General features: G+C 37.7%; 1 protein-coding gene across 8 annotated transcripts in view; it reads left to right on the forward strand.

Annotated features, from left to right (window-relative positions):
• The window catches only part of LOC138758331 (spermatogenesis-associated protein 6-like), a 153,174-nt gene that overhangs the window by 7,747 nt on the left and 129,596 nt on the right, over window positions 1-15,831 (forward strand). For all 8 annotated transcript variants that reach the window (XM_069927103.1, XM_069927095.1, XM_069927120.1 and 5 more), the window contains one exon: window positions 13,793-13,844. In XM_069927103.1, coding sequence (XP_069783204.1) covers window positions 13,793-13,844 — 52 coding nt within the window. The remainder of the gene's footprint in view (window positions 1-13,792; window positions 13,845-15,831) is intronic.

The raw sequence follows: 15,831 nt of genomic DNA on the forward strand, positions 1-15,831 counted from the left end.
TCACTTGAAAACAAAGGTTCCCTATTTCTGTTAACTTTGCCCTTATTCCTGGTAATAATCTCTGCACTCTCAAAATTTTGTCCTTGAAGGCCTTCCACCTGCTGGATGCATCCTTGCCAGAAAATAACTTATTCCAATTGACTTCCTAGATCCTTTCTCATTTCCTCAAAATTGGCCTTTCTCCAACTAAGAAACTCATTAGGTCAACTTCCTTCTAGGTTCCCATGAGCGCCGAAGATATCTGCAGGTTCATTTGGCTTTCCGTGTCCACCTTTGTCTTTGCACGCATGAATGAGTTCCAGGAGCATGTGCTGTGAGTTAGTATGTTGGAGTGCCATTGGGAGCATGCGCGGTGCATTTGTGTATTGGAGTGCCATTTGGAGCAGGCGCAGGAGTGTATGAGGCAAATTGGGAGCTTTAGATAATATATTGTAAAAATGTGGCAACATAGAGAAGGGTGAATGAAACTCTCATAACTTTCGTTGACCATCTTAATAAATGTTGCTCTGTATTTGTGGAGCTTTAATGCAGATGTTATTTATAGTGTGACAGAGTATATAGAGTCTATAGATATGTTTTGGGGAGATAAATTGGGAAAGGTTTGTTAGAGTAAGTCACATGCAAACACTTTAAAACAGATCTTATTTAAAATACTGGAACTCTGCCCCATGCTAGACATATCAGGGCCTCAGAGCTTTTGCAAGAGCTTTGAAGAGTGCTCATGAGACTTCACTAATGGACTGTTGTTTACAAAAGGCAAGAGATGAAAGATCTTGACTGAGCCACAGACAGTCTGAAGGAGAATTTGTTGTTCTAAGGTTGTGTGGTTTTGCAAGCAGAGAGAGTCAAACAGGCTTTCTCTCAGAGAGAGAGAGAGAGAGAGAGACACACACACACACACACACACACACACACACACACACACACACACACACACACACACACACACACACACACACACACACACACACACACACACACACACACACACACAGACAGAAATCAGTTCTACAGTGTTACAGCCAGCAGAAGTAGATGGTACTAGAACAGGACAAGCTGACAAACTTATGGAAAGCCCATTTGTAAGACTGCTTGGTCAAAGCCCTTATGGTTCATGCAAGAGGTGAGGACTGGTTGTCTAACGTTTCACTTGGAATAAGAGAAACAAAAAGGAACTCTGTGGTGACCTGAAAGAAAGAGAATCCTGAGGGGGCAGGTTTCATCAACAAGACACAAAAGGAACAACAAATCTCTCTCTGATCACTGACAAGAACCTTCCAGAGCAGTAACCATTTACCTTTCAAGCACCAAACACTGCTGAACCTTATAAATGTTAAATTGTGTGCACATATAAGAATTGCCTGCAACCAGTGAACTTGGAGGAATGAGAAGTGAGATTGGACTGTGAACCAAATAACATTTCTGAACATACACACACACATTACACATGTGTGCTTAGAATTAGAAGGGGGTTAAGTTAGGTTAAAATAAGTCAATAGTGATAAGTTAAAGTTTGGTTCTATTTTCATGTTTAAAGATAATTAAAAGCAACTTTTGTTTAAGTAACCATTTGTCTTGGTGAATATCCATTGCTACTGGGTTTATGGGTCCTCTGGGCTCTTAACAATAGTCATTTCACTGAATGTAAAGGAAAATAGTTACCAGCTTATGTGTTAAATAAAGGCTTTAAATACATCTGGATTTGAATTGGAAATAATTGAAACCTGTTATAAAAAGTGTCTCATCTAGCCTTCAAAGTGACTGTATATTTAGTCAATGATAATTTATCGCTTGGAACAAAAAAAAATTGAAGGTTAGAAATTAGAAAAGAAACAATGTGCTTTGGATTGATTTTGAAAATTATATGATGGGCTTCTTGGAAAAGCCTCGAGTTGGGGGAAGTTTGTAATCCATATCCATCGACCATGAGTATCGGCCAGAGAGGGATTTAAAGCTCACAGCAAAGTGTCTTATCACATTGGTGAAGCTATTTCTTGAAAATCAGCAATCTTGTTGACAGATTTCTACGGTGGAAACACGTTTGTTAAAAACAGCATGTTACAGCCATTAGAAGCAGTAGGCTTAAGTTTGAGGGCTCCTGTGTGATTTGTAGAAAGTTTGAACACCAGTTGGATTTTGCTGCTGCTAGTCCATTGGGGACTGTTGATTTGGCTTCTGTTGTGTGTGCTTGAAGTACGGAGGAACAAGATGAGTAAAAATGGCTGCAACATCTGCTGACTTTGCTGTTAAGGAGCAACATATTAAAGACATGAAGGTTGCAGATCTTAGAAAGAACTGAGCCAATGGAAACTAGATACAAGTGGAAATAAAAGTTTCCTCATGGCAAGACTGAATCTGGCAAGGGAAGAAGCTGAGGGAAGTCGATGGGAATTAAAACATTGCAAAACCATTGCAGAAGACAACAACTAAATATGAAGAGAAGGTGGAAATGGCTGAAGATGGGTCACCAAAAGTTAATGAAGAGCAGTTTGAAGATGCGTCATCAAAAGATGATGAACAAGAGGCTGAAATACAATTTGAATTGGAGAAATTAGAGAAAAAGGTAAGTAAGAAGATGACATATGATCTGCAGGATGTAATAAAATCAAGTGATTGTGTGACAAATGTTTAAAAAAAGAGAAGCAAATGAAGTTCTTCTGGTTCAAGTTCCAGAGCTTCTAGTACAACATCAACACATTTCAAAGAGCTGAAAAGGCTGCTATTGATGCAAAACAAGAATGGCTTGAGGATAAATATGCCTTAGAAGAACCAGAGGAAGTGCAGGTGGAGCAGCTACAAATAGAGAAGGGACAGCTACTGAAAGAAGAGGAGCAGCAAAGGAACCAGCTAAAGAAACAGCTAAGGAGACAGAAGGAGCATATAGAATTGAGAAAAGGAAATGTCGTTGTTGATTCCTGGATGAATGTACTGGAAGGTTCAGAAGTATCTGATGCTAGAAGTAGATTACCTAAAGTATATGATGGTATGAAATCATATTTTAAGAAAAAGCCACAGGAAATGAATCAATTATTAAGACAGATATCTTAGTACTTCGGGTACAAGACATGCATATACAAGGACAAATCCTTCCAGAGTGTGCTGTAGCCTAGTTACATGTACCAGTGGTAACATCCGCTGATAGAGCTGCAGCTTGGGTTCAGTCAAATGTATTCTTTGGTATTCGAGACAAGCATCAGAAATATGGGTGAACCTAGACGTGATGTTTTCAGATGCATTACCTTCTACAAGAGGCGGAGAAGAGAGCAATGAACTATCATCCTTGAGAAGAAACAATGAAATTTCTGCATCATTGATCCAGCTACAGTCTCTATCTTCTTTGTCCAAGAAAGAAATTTGAGATTTTGATGGAGATCGACTTCAGTACCAAGCATTCATGAGATCTTTTAGACACAATATTGAAAACCAATGCCAAGACTCTGAAAATTATCTTTATTATTTGGAAATGTTCGCAGAAGGACAGCCAAAGAAACTTAAAGAATTGTCTTAGGGTGACTTATTTTTTTTGTTTATTATGATCTTGTATATGTTGATTAAACAAAATATTCAAAAAATTGTCAACATATGTCCTCAGAAAGAGGATTCAACAAAGCTAAGTCTTTACTAGAGAAGTGTTTTGGCAACAAGCATCGAATTGCTTTACGCAACTTAAACTTAATTATCTCCCTTTGTTCTGGAAATTGAGGAGGACTCTGCCCATAACACTGGTGGGCAGAGTTAACTATCAGAATGAAGGTGATGAAGAGACCCCAGTATCGTTTTCAGTTGTTACCCATTTCATTGCCACGGGGTTTCTCTAAGATGCTTGGTGAATGAGTCGGAAGTTTCCTGTGGAAAGGTAGGGTGGCTAGAATGTCTATGGAAAAGTTGACATGAGATCACAATTGGCGGGGGGGGGAAGAGGTTAACATTACCAAATTTAAAAAAAAAGTTATTGGCCATTCCCCCCCACCTTCCTTGGCACAAATTTGACTAGATGCAATGGATGAAAAGATGGTACGAAAATTTGAATACCAATGGGACACCAAATTCATTTCAAGGAAAACAGATGACCTCATACTAAAGCACATACTCCAGATATAGTAAAAAAATAAATCAATGTATTGGATTGGAAGGTGGGGAAATCTAAAACACCTTTGCCCAAGAACAAATGGGTACAATTGACTCTGGGTAATAAGATCCTGGATACCTGGAACCAGAAGGGGATCAGGTGTATCAAGGACTGTTACAAACAAAGGGAGCTTGTGTCATTCGAGCAGTTGAGAAACAAATATGGTCTTTCTAATAGAACATTCTCCTGCTATCTGCAAATAAGATCTTTTTTGAGGGAAAAATTAGGACCATCTATGATCATGTCTAGTAATGTGGAGATTCTAATTTGACAAAGGAATTTATTTCCTTAAGGTGTGTGAATTTATTTCTCAAATGTATTACATATTCAAAAGTGAAGACCCGAAGCCAGGCTTCCACAGGTCATGGGAGAGATGGGAATCGGACTTGGGCACAACAATCAATAAAGAGTATTGGCAAGATCTGTGTCTGGATAATGTGACTGGTCATTAACGCCAGATACAGGTTGGTGCAATATAACCTTTTGCACCAGCTGTACCTCACAACACAAAAATTACATAAATCAAAGCTGAAAATTTCAAAAATGTGTGGTGTGAAGATTGGAATCTTTGTCCACTCTACCAGGGCTATGTACAAAGGTGAGACCCTTCTGGGAAGAACTGGGGGACATTTTGAAAAAAAAAATACAAAAGTGGATTTTGTACAAGATCTGGAGTTGTACCTTTTGGGAGATATTGGAAATGAGAGTTTTAGGCTGTCCAAATATCAAATTCAGTTTGTGAAGGTCACCTTGGTAGTAGGCAGGAAGTCTGAATCCCAATTAAATACCACACGATAGAATATGGAAATGCAGAATTGCATTCCTTTGGAGAAAATGACTTACAATCCAAGGGGGAAAGTGTGGCAGCCATATCTGAAATATATGGCACGTAAATTGACTATCTCCTTCTCCCTGTGAAATATGGATATTATAAAAACCTGTCTTAGTAGGGAAAGGATCGGAGTTAAGGAAATGGAACATGGCACAGGCAATGTGCGTGTTTTCTTTTAGCCCTTTTTAGTTTGTTTTATTTTAATTTGGTTTTTCTTTTAGTTTTTTAAAATTTTTCACTTAGATTATTTAGTTAATTAGGTTGTTCCTTTTTTTAGGTTTTTGGTGGGGGCTCTAAACCCCACTTGTATTTACTTGTATTTGTATAATCAATATGTTTGTGTGTTTGGTGGCAGGGGGTGGGGGGACAAAACACAGACAGTGTAAGTTCTATAAATGTGGAAAAAGATTGTATTGATTGTTGAAATTAGTTTGAGTCTGTAAAAAGTCAAAATAAAATATTCAGCAAAAGCATTAAAAAGAAACAAAAAGATAAAGTAACTAAGGAAAAGAAGAGTTGACCTACTGATAAGAGTTGTTTGTTCTGTAAAGGTGGAAATCTGTTTACGATTGGAAAAGAAGGAACACAAAGAGAAAATCACTTTTAAAGGAAAATTGAATATGTTTTGGCTGTCTATAGGGCACATCAGTGAAAACTGCAAGATGTGACTTAGTTGTAACATGCAATTTTAAGCATCCTAAAATACTGCATATTCATCAAAGGATCAAAGAATTGGAAAAGGAGCAAACAGAAACAAAAGAAATGTCAGAAAACTTATTGCCTTGGTTCAGACAAATGGTCTTACTGGGGCTGGTGTGGATAACTGCAAACTCTAGATAATGCCTGTACAAGTCAAGAGCAAGAATGGGAATGCACTAATATGCACATGCATTTCTTGACCCAGACAGTACTGCATCTTGTTGCACGTTGGGACTGATGAACAAACTTAATCTTCAAGGAAGAAAGTCAAAGATTATGTTGAAAACCATGGGACAAGAAAAAAGTCATTGAAACCAGAGGTTGCTGGATTGCATGACAAAGATTTTTGTGACTTTCTAATTTTATACATTAATAAGACTATGCCTGTGCTCAAAGGAAATATTCCACCTCAGAATGATAACCATCAGTTGTCTAATCTGTGGATGATTCATCTTCCTGAAGTTAATTCTGAGGTAGAGATGCTGATTGGTTCTGATGTATCAAAGGCTTTGGAACCACTAGATGTAATACAAAGTAGGGGAGATAGACCTTGTGCTGTTAAAACTAGGCTTGGACCTTTAGGAGGAAATAATAATCTTGGTCAGGAAGAGTTAGAGACAAGTGTCAACCGGATTTCGGTTGTGAAATTTGATGAGTTGTGGGAACAACAAAAGACTGTATATAAGAAATTCATTTCTGAAGAAAACAGATCAATGTGAAAATAAGTCAAAGGCATTTAAAACAATAATGAAATAATTATTTTCATTAGGAATGGATGAAAATGAATTATTAGAAGATGTTGCAAATACTGCTGCAGATTATTCCTGTGTAATTGAATCAGAGGCAAGACTAAAACAAAAGACAGAACAAATTGGAAAGTAGCTTTTGTAGCTCAGAAGTTAAAGCAGACAAAGTCAATGGAAAAAATATCGCAACGTGCTTCAAAACTGGCAAACACAGAAAATTGCATTGATGGAATAAAGGAGCATGTGATTGACCATTTGGTGCAACTGCATTCAGGGAAAAAAATGTTGAAAAAAGTCTTGGAAATATTAGATAATCACAAAAACGGTGAACAGAAAGTCTTTAACTTTGTACTTGGGAACATAACTGGATTTCAAAAGGATATGAATGAATCCAATGATTATTTAGTTTCAAAAGTGATTAAGGGAAAGATCCAAATAGAGGTTGATAAGAATAAAGATTTAATTGTAAATAAAATTTGCAAGGTCAGAAAGTGAAAGAAAAGAATAACTGCTGAAGAAATTAATATAGTTACTGAGGAAAGTGATTCAGCATTATCAAAATGTAAAAGGTTGGAGGAAGAGAATTTTTTGAAAGAGAACAAGTCATTGGTTAATGTAACGGTTAAAACCTTGTGTTTTTTTAACTTCTTAGTTAATTTTGTGCCTCTTTAAGAGACTATTGTTTGTAGTGTTACCATAGTGACTAATGGCTTGCTCATTAATTGACGTGAAGGAAGCGTGAATATGAGAATTTTTTCTTTAAATACCTTTTCTGTGCATCTCTTTAAAGTTTGAGATTTATATACGTTTTGGTACGAGGACTGCCTAAAGAAATCTCTTGGGGCCTGCCACATTGACCACCGCCAGTGGGCTGATATCGCCTCAAACCGTACATCTTGGCGCCTCACAGTTCGGCGGGCAGCAACCTCCTTTGAAGAAGACCGCAGAGCCTACCTCACTGACAAAAGACAAAGGAGGAAAAACCCAACACCCAACCCCAACCAACCAATTTTCCCCTGCAACCACTGCAACCGTGTCTGCCTGTCCCGCATCGGACTTGTCAGCCACAATCGAGCCTGCAGCTGACATGGACATTTTACCCCCTCCATAAATCTTCGTCCGCGAAGCCAAGCCAAAGAAGAAGATATCTCAATCATACAGTAAATGCTTTGTTATTCATCGTTATGAAAGTCTTAAAGTGAAGCTATGTAAAAAAAATATTTATCGGTTTTATCAACGAATTAAAGCTACATAAGATAGCAGTCACAGTTTGATTTGTTGGATTAAAGAGATCAAAATTCAGAATATCGTAGCTCATGCTTTTGGAAGATGATGCTTGACGTCCTGTTTTGTGGAAACTGCCAAAATGTTTGGCCTGGAAGTCAGCCTGAAGAAAACTGAGGTCCTCCATCAGCCAGCTCCCCACCATGACTACCAGCCCCCCCACATCTCCATCGGGCACACAAAACTCAAAACGGTCAACCAGTTTACCTATCTCGGCTGTACCATTTGATCAGATGCAAGGATCGACAACGAGATAGACAACAGACACGCCAAGGCAAATAGCACCTTTGGAAGACTACACAAAAGAGTCTGGAAAAACAACCAACTGAAAAACCTCACAAAGATAAGCATTTACAGAGCTGTTGTCATACCCACACTCCTGTTCGGCTCCGAATCATGGGTCCTCTACCAGCATCACCTACGGCTCCTAGAACGCTTCCACCAGCGTTGTCTCCGCTCCATCCTCAACATTCATTGGAGCGACTTCATCCCTAACATTGAAGTACTCGAGATGGCAGAGGCCGACAGCATCGAGTCCACGCTGCTGAAGATCCAGCTGCGCTGGGTGGGTCACATCTCCAGAATGGAGGACCATCGCCTTCCCAAGATCGTGTTATATGGCGAGCTCTCCACTGGCCACCGTGTCAGAGGTGCACCAAAGAAGAGGTACAAGGACTGCCTAAAGAAATCTCTTGGTGCCTGCCACATTGACCACCGCCAGTGGGCTGATATCGCCTCAAACCGTACATCTTGGCGCCTCACAGTTCGGCGAGCAGCAACTTCCTTTGAAGAAGACTGCAGAGCCCACCTCACTGACAAAAGACAAAGGAGGAAAACCCAACACCCTACCCCAACCAACCAATTTACCGCTGCAACCGTGTCTGCCTGTCCCACATCGGACTTGTCAGCCACAAACGAGCCTGCAGCTGACGTGGACATTTACCCCCTCCATAAATCTTCGTCCGCGAAGCCAAGCCAAAGATATTAGAATAAGGAAAGTATCGCCTATAGTTAATAACACAAAACAATTGACGACAGAAAACAAAAAAGAATGAAACTTGAAGGATCAGTTGCTAATAATGCAAAAAAAAAAGAAATTGCATTTTAGCAATGGGACAAACCAGATGAAGAAATAGTGTCATCTGAATCTTATTTATGACCAACTGCAGAAAAGGAAGAAAAGGATGAGCAAATCTTTTGCAGGGAAAATTAAAGAGACTTGCTCATTGAAATCGAGAGAATCAAATAAATTTTCAAAATTTTGTGTTAAGAGTTTGAATTCTTCCTATGAGAACCAGAATGGTGAAGAAAGGAAGAAAGCTAAATGACATGCTGAAAAAGTACCTCGTGTTAACCTTAAGTGGAAAGCTGTGTCTCTTTTGTCTGAGGAAGATTTGAAAGTTATTGGTCGACGTTTTAACTTAGTTTCTGGAGACAAAGGAACAAACTGAGTTTATTTTGTTGTTTGTATACTACACAGGTTACAGACTTTAATAATCCACAGTAGAGTGGTAGTGATCAATCACTTTCAAGGCTAGTTGCTGGTAACCTTTGGCCTTATGAAAAAAGAAGAAAGAAAATCTGTATAAAGCTTGAATTTTATGCTATTGTTTTGTTGCATAATTATTATTTAAGATATTATGTCTAATTATAATAATTAATGGCCTGTTCTGTAAGGGCCAAAAAGGAGTAATTTGTTTACTTGTTAGGTCAGCGTCTCATTGGTTCCCATAAGCATTGGAGGCCTCTGTGGGTTGGTTTGGCTTTCGATGGGCATCTTTGTTCTTGTGCTTGAGTTCCAGGAGCATGCCCAATGAGTTAGTATTTTAGAGTGCTGGCTGTAGCATGTGCGTTGCGTTGGAGCATACGCAGAAGTGTATGATGTGAATCGGGAGCTTCAGATAGTATATTATGAAAACATGGTATCGTAGAGAAGGGCAAGTGAAGCGCTCATAACTTCCATTGACTGTCTCAGTAAATGTTGCTCTGTATTCACGAAGCTTTAATGCAGATGTTATTTATAGTCATTTCATCGAATGTTAAAGAAAGTAGTTACCAGTTTACATGTTAAATAAATAATTTGAATACATCTGGCTTTTTATTGGACATAATTGAAGCATGTCACAAACAAGTGTCTCATCTAGCCTTCAAGTGACTATTTATTGGATTGAAGTTGCTGTATAATGCAGGCAAATTAGGATCAAGAGTTGGCTATTCGGCCTTTCAAGTTTGATTTGCCATTTTACAAGATCTTGGCTGATCTGTTTGTAACCTCAGCTGTCCATTCCTGTTAATCCTCTCTTTCTACCTCTTTCTTAAAAGTATTCACAAAATCTCTATGGTGGAACCATAGTTCCATTTAATAAAATGGGCTCAAATGTCTTTGCTAGGTGAGGGGCGTGGCAAGATGGCGTAAAGTCTAGACGTGTAATCTCAACCTCTCTGGCCAGACTTTTAAGAACCCGTTTTTAACTCTTTGTTTTCAGGTTTAAATTTTTTAAAACTTAGTTTAAAGTATCAAGGAATTGTTATGGCCATTAATGGTAAAAAGATTAAACCTCAAGTACAGAAGAAACTACATTTTCGGAGTGTTGAAGATTTAGAGCCTAAACAATCCGCTACAACTTCAGGTTTGCTTTCTTTCAAGCCTAAACCACAGAGATTGCCTGTGGGAGCTGAAAAATGACTACTACTCACCAGGAGAAGGACATCGCTGGAATTACCCGTCCTCAGGAGGAAGGTGCGTGTGCCCCCGATGTGGATCCTGATCCTGGCAGCCTGCTGACTTTAACGGAGGGGGCACGCAAGAAGACGACTCCATTGCTTGAAATACCCCAGGATATACTCCAATCTGAATATTTTGGTCTTTTTTGTGAGTTTTTGAAGCAACAATGGGTTGCGGGGGGAGAACAGCATCGGCCCCCTGAGGAAGTCGGGGTGCCGTCGCTGGGAGCCCAGACCCGCAGTAAAACTGTTAAACTGCCTGTTGTTGAAATGCAGCAGGAGCTGCAGTTACCTGGTTCTGCCACTAAGCAAGAGAAAGCAGGGCTGAGCTTTTCTGAATTACAATGTAAACAGCTAAGCCTTATCATTCAGCCTATGTTGAATGAAATGTCTCAGAGGCTCAATTTGGAACTGGATACAGTTAAAATACGTGTGGAAACATTTTGTGAGGATTTTAAACAATTTCAGGCTTTTTTTTTGAAATGTCAATAACAAGTGGCTTCTAATACAGACAAAGTGTTGGAGGTGGAAAAGTCCGTTAAAGAATTGCGAGAACGTGAGAGGGAGTTAGAAAGGAAAGTAGATTATTTGGAGAATCAAAGTAGAAGGAATAATGTGAAGATTGTTGGTTTGCCAGAAGGTATGGATGAACAAGATCCTCTTCGTTTTTTTACCAAATGGATTCCACAAATACTGGGGCAGGAATTTTTCTCTGGAGGTCTGGTATTGGAAAGAGCTCATAGAGCCTTAAGAAGAAGACCTCTGCCTGGTCAACCACCGAGACCCGTCATAATTCGATGTTTGAATTATTTGGACAGAGAAATGATACTTCGTTTAGCAATGCAAAATGCGAGACAACGACAAGCTCCGTTAATGATTCAGAATAGTAGAGTTTTTTTTCTATCCTGATTTGAGTCAAGAGGTTATTCAGCGTTGGCGTCGATTTAATCCAGTTAAAGAAGTTTTGTGGCATAAAGGTTATAAGTCTACTTTTCGCTATCTGGCAGTGTTGAAGGTGTTTTGTAGAGACTTTCAATCTCGGTTTTTTGAGAATGAGTGTAAAGCAATGAGTTTTGCTGACTCGTTGCCAGACGTAAGAGGACAAAGACGTAGCCCACCATTGTCTCCTAAAGAAAAATCTGGTTGTTCTGGAAATGGAAGTGTGATAGTACAGACCTATCACCAATGTATATAGTTACAGTATCTAGAGTGTAATGACTGTGCTTACAGCGATTGGCTGAGAGCTTAGCCACGCCTACTGTCTGGGCCTTAAAGGGTTGTGTCCCTAGCCAGGTCGGATCATTCCGGACTGGTCGGCCACCTGTGAAGAGCTCCTGTCTTTTGCTAATAAAAGCCTTGGTTTGGATCAACAAGTCTTTGGTTCTTTCGACGAGCTCTACAGGAAGAAACGGTTGAAATGGGAATGGAAAGAGTCTGTTTCCTTGAAATGGGGTCGCTGAGTCTGGAATTTCTTGGATGAATAGAAGAACTTTTTTATTTTTATTTTCTTTTTTATGTCATTATGATATCTTGTTGTTATTCTTTGTTTGGCTGGGGAGGGAGAAATTTGCTCTATGTTCTACTAGTCATCAGCCACTGGTGGGTGATCCACACCAACTTTTGTTTAGGGATTACTACCTTTTGGTAGATTCTTTGGGTGGGGGGGGGTTTCTTTTTATCTATTTTTATTTTCATTTTATTTAGACTTTGATTTGTGGTTTCTTTTTCTCCTATTGGAGGGCCTATTTACATTGATCGGAGTCTTTATATATTGATATTATTAGTTTTTATTAATATTAGTGGATATGTCAAAGTTGAAATTTGCTACTTTTAATGTTCGGGGTTTAAACAATCCGATTAAGTGTATTTTTATCACGTTTGATCTTTAGTAAAACGTGTTCGGTAGAGATATGATTTTACCTGAAATTATTACATTTGAGACTTTTGGCATAATGAGATGAAATATTGTTTAATAATGGAAAAAATACATATGTTTCGCAGATAACTATAGTTTTTTTATTAATAGGTGGTTGTTATATTCAGAATATTTACATTTTGATTTATATTGACTAGATTTTAATATGTATGCTTTACTTTTCTTTTTTTCCTTTTTTCTTTATGGCTCTCCTTAGGAGAGTTGGCTGAAGGGGGGGGGGGGTTCTTTCCTTTTTTTTTAAATATATATATAAAATATAACATTCATGCTTTGTTTATTGTTATATATGTTACTTATTATCTCTATTTTGAATGAATAAATAAAGTTTAAAAAAAATACCAGTGATGCCCAGTTCTGTACAAGAAGAAATATCCTATCAAAATTTTCCATTATCTTATTTGAAACATACAGGTTATTCCTACTTTTCTAATCTCCATACCTTTATAATACTGATCCCAGGTATTATCTGAGTAGACCTTCTCTGAACATCCAACCAATTTATATCCTTTCCTATGAAGATCAGTACTGTACACAATACACCAGGTCTTTGAGAAACTGATTTACTGGGAAAGGTTAAGCAGATTAGGACTTTATTCCCTGGACCATAGGGGAAATTAGATTGAAATATACAAAATTATGAGGGGTATAGATAGAGGAAATGTAAGCAGGCTTTTTTCCATTGAGATTAGAAGAGATACAAGCCAGAGGACATGGGTAAAGAGTGAAAGGGGAACATTAGAGGGAACTTCACACACAGAGTGGTGAGAGTGTAGGACAAGCTGCCATCTGAAGTGGTGGATGTGGGCTCAATTTTATCATTTAAGAAAAATTTGAACAGGTGCATTGATGGGAAGTGTATGAAGTAATATGGATTGGGTGCAGGTCCATGGGACTAGTCTAGTGGTTCTCAACCTTTGATTTTCCAATCACATGCTGCCTTGACATCCTATGCCACAGGTGCTCTGTAGTTGGTGAGGATTGCTTGGAGTGATAGGTGAGTGGAAAGAAGGAAGTTGAGAACAACTGGATTTGGCAAAATAGAAGTTTGGCACAGACTAGAAGGGCCAAAGAGTCTGTTTTCTGTGATGCAAAATTCTATGGTTCTTATCTCTGCATCTCTCCACGACTCTCCACATCTCTTCCTTGGCTCTCCTTTTCACTTTTGCTTTCTCTATTCCTCTCCGTTTCCCCCTTTCCACCCCTCCGCACTTTGCCAGAGTTTCCGATATCATACCAAACCTCCACAAATGCTTGAGGAAGTAGAGTTGCTGACAGGCAATGTTCAAGAAAGATTTGGAGGGATACGTGTATAGGATCTGTTTAGAGGATATGGATCAAACAGAGGAACGTGGAACTAATTTGGGTGGGACATTTTGGTCAGTGTGGGTAAAGTGGGCATTTTTTTACATTGTGTAACTCTGACTCTACATTCCTTTCAATAGGTATTTGGGAAAGATATCATTGATCCTGCTGATGTCACTGCGTACTTAGAATGTATGTATAAAAATCAATTATTCTTTCATAATAGGTAAATATTTTTTTCTGTCAAAGTGTTAGTTAATCATTATTGTTGGCTCACTACTGAACATTAGAAATTGATATCTTAATTTCATTAAGATCTATGGAAAACTTTGATTTGTTGTTTTCTCTGCAAAGATGAAGTTGGATTAAGACTGAACTGGTAACTCATTTTGAAATAATTATGGCACTCTTCACTTTAAATGATGAGATTTAAATCTATTTCAAGCCTTTAAGGTGTCATAGAACAATCCCTGAAACAGAGTTGGAATCATAATATATAACATACTCTTCTTTGGCTTGGCTTCGCGGACGAAGATTTATGGAGGGGGTAAAAAGTCCACGTCTGCTGCAGGCTCGTTTGTGGCTGACAAGTCCGATGCGGGACAGGCAGACACGGTTGCAGCGGTGCTCTAGTCAATGCCAACAATGTACTGGCTTACTGCTGCATTCTCATTTGAATTATTTCCATATTCGAACAGCAGTAATTGTGTTGTTAGTTGGCTGAGCACTCGACAGGGTCCAAAAATGTGAGCAGCAGGCTCCAATTGAAACTACCATGCAATGTATAAAGAAGATTTGTATTTTCACTGGAGCAAGTCTGCCAATTATGAAGAAAAAGAATATGACCTGGAATAGTGTGGAGAATAGCTTAACTTGGAAGGGAACTGATGTTAAGAAGTTCAAATGCTGCACTGATTGATTTGTGTTTTTTTTCAACTTTAAGATTTTATAACATGAATAACATATAGGATTACATTAAAAAAATTTAAGAATAAAATTACAATACAATAAATAAACTATACCCTTCCCAATAATTATTACACATTAATAACCCAACTCAAATTAGTCCAACCCCCCCTTTCCCCCCCAAAATAAAGAGTGAAGAATTAATAAAGTTAATAATATATGTGAGAAAAAAAACCCACACAAAAAAAACCAAAAACATAACCGATTAAAATACTAACAAAAAGAAAAGTAATTAATACTAAGATATCAGACTTAAAAAACATTTTTAAATCAAACTTAAAAGGATATATTTAACAAACGGAGTTAAGATGAAACATATATTTAACTCAAACTTAATATAAAAAATTAGTAAAGTTAGTAACATTATCTATCAAAAATTCTTAAACAATAATCAATTCCTAAAAAAAAATTGTAGCATGAAAAAAAGATGAAAAAAAAACTTTCTCTATAGAGATAAACCTTCACCAAATATTAACTAACTTCACATCTATCATCATATTAGTCACATAAAACACCATCTTAAAACAAAATTCAAACCTCATTAAGCATTGTACAATTCAATTTTAGTACTCTTCCACCATTTTTCCCTTTTACTCTTTAATAGTTATCCAATAAAAGCTCCAATACCACATTTAAATATCCCCAATCATTATGTTAAAATTCAGATATCCGAATAATAAAAACACATCTACAATGAAATCTATATCTTCAACAAATGGAGCATAAACCACAAACAAAATTCAAGCCTCATTAAGAATTGTACAATTCAATTTATAACTTTCACCATTATTCCCTTCGTTCTATAACTAAAATAGCAAAATAATATACACCAGAATTACCACTCCTTTCACCTTAAAGTTAAAGAAAAAATATTAAAAAAAACTTATCCATCCCATTCACATTTAAATTTCAGATATTCCTTATCTACTGAATAAACTTTACAAACAAAAACACATCAATTTTTAGTTTTTTAAACAATCAAATACTTTCTTATGCTTTTTAAACAAAAAAAACACCCTTCACTCTTTAATCTAATAATACAAAAAAAAACGGGTAGGAGGTTAAAAATACTCTCTCCCGTCTAAACCGCGCAATGCGGTAACTCCCAAAAAAAAATGGGTGTGAGATAACTCACACGTAGCAGATGACTTTCAGGAAATAGTGCCTATCCAGTTCTCTCCCCCAACTCTCACTACATCTTAAACTAACATCA

The sequence above is a fragment of the Narcine bancroftii genome, chromosome 1 (assembly GCF_036971445.1).
Source record: "Narcine bancroftii isolate sNarBan1 chromosome 1, sNarBan1.hap1, whole genome shotgun sequence".
Lineage (NCBI taxonomy): Eukaryota > Metazoa > Chordata > Chondrichthyes > Torpediniformes > Narcinidae > Narcine > Narcine bancroftii.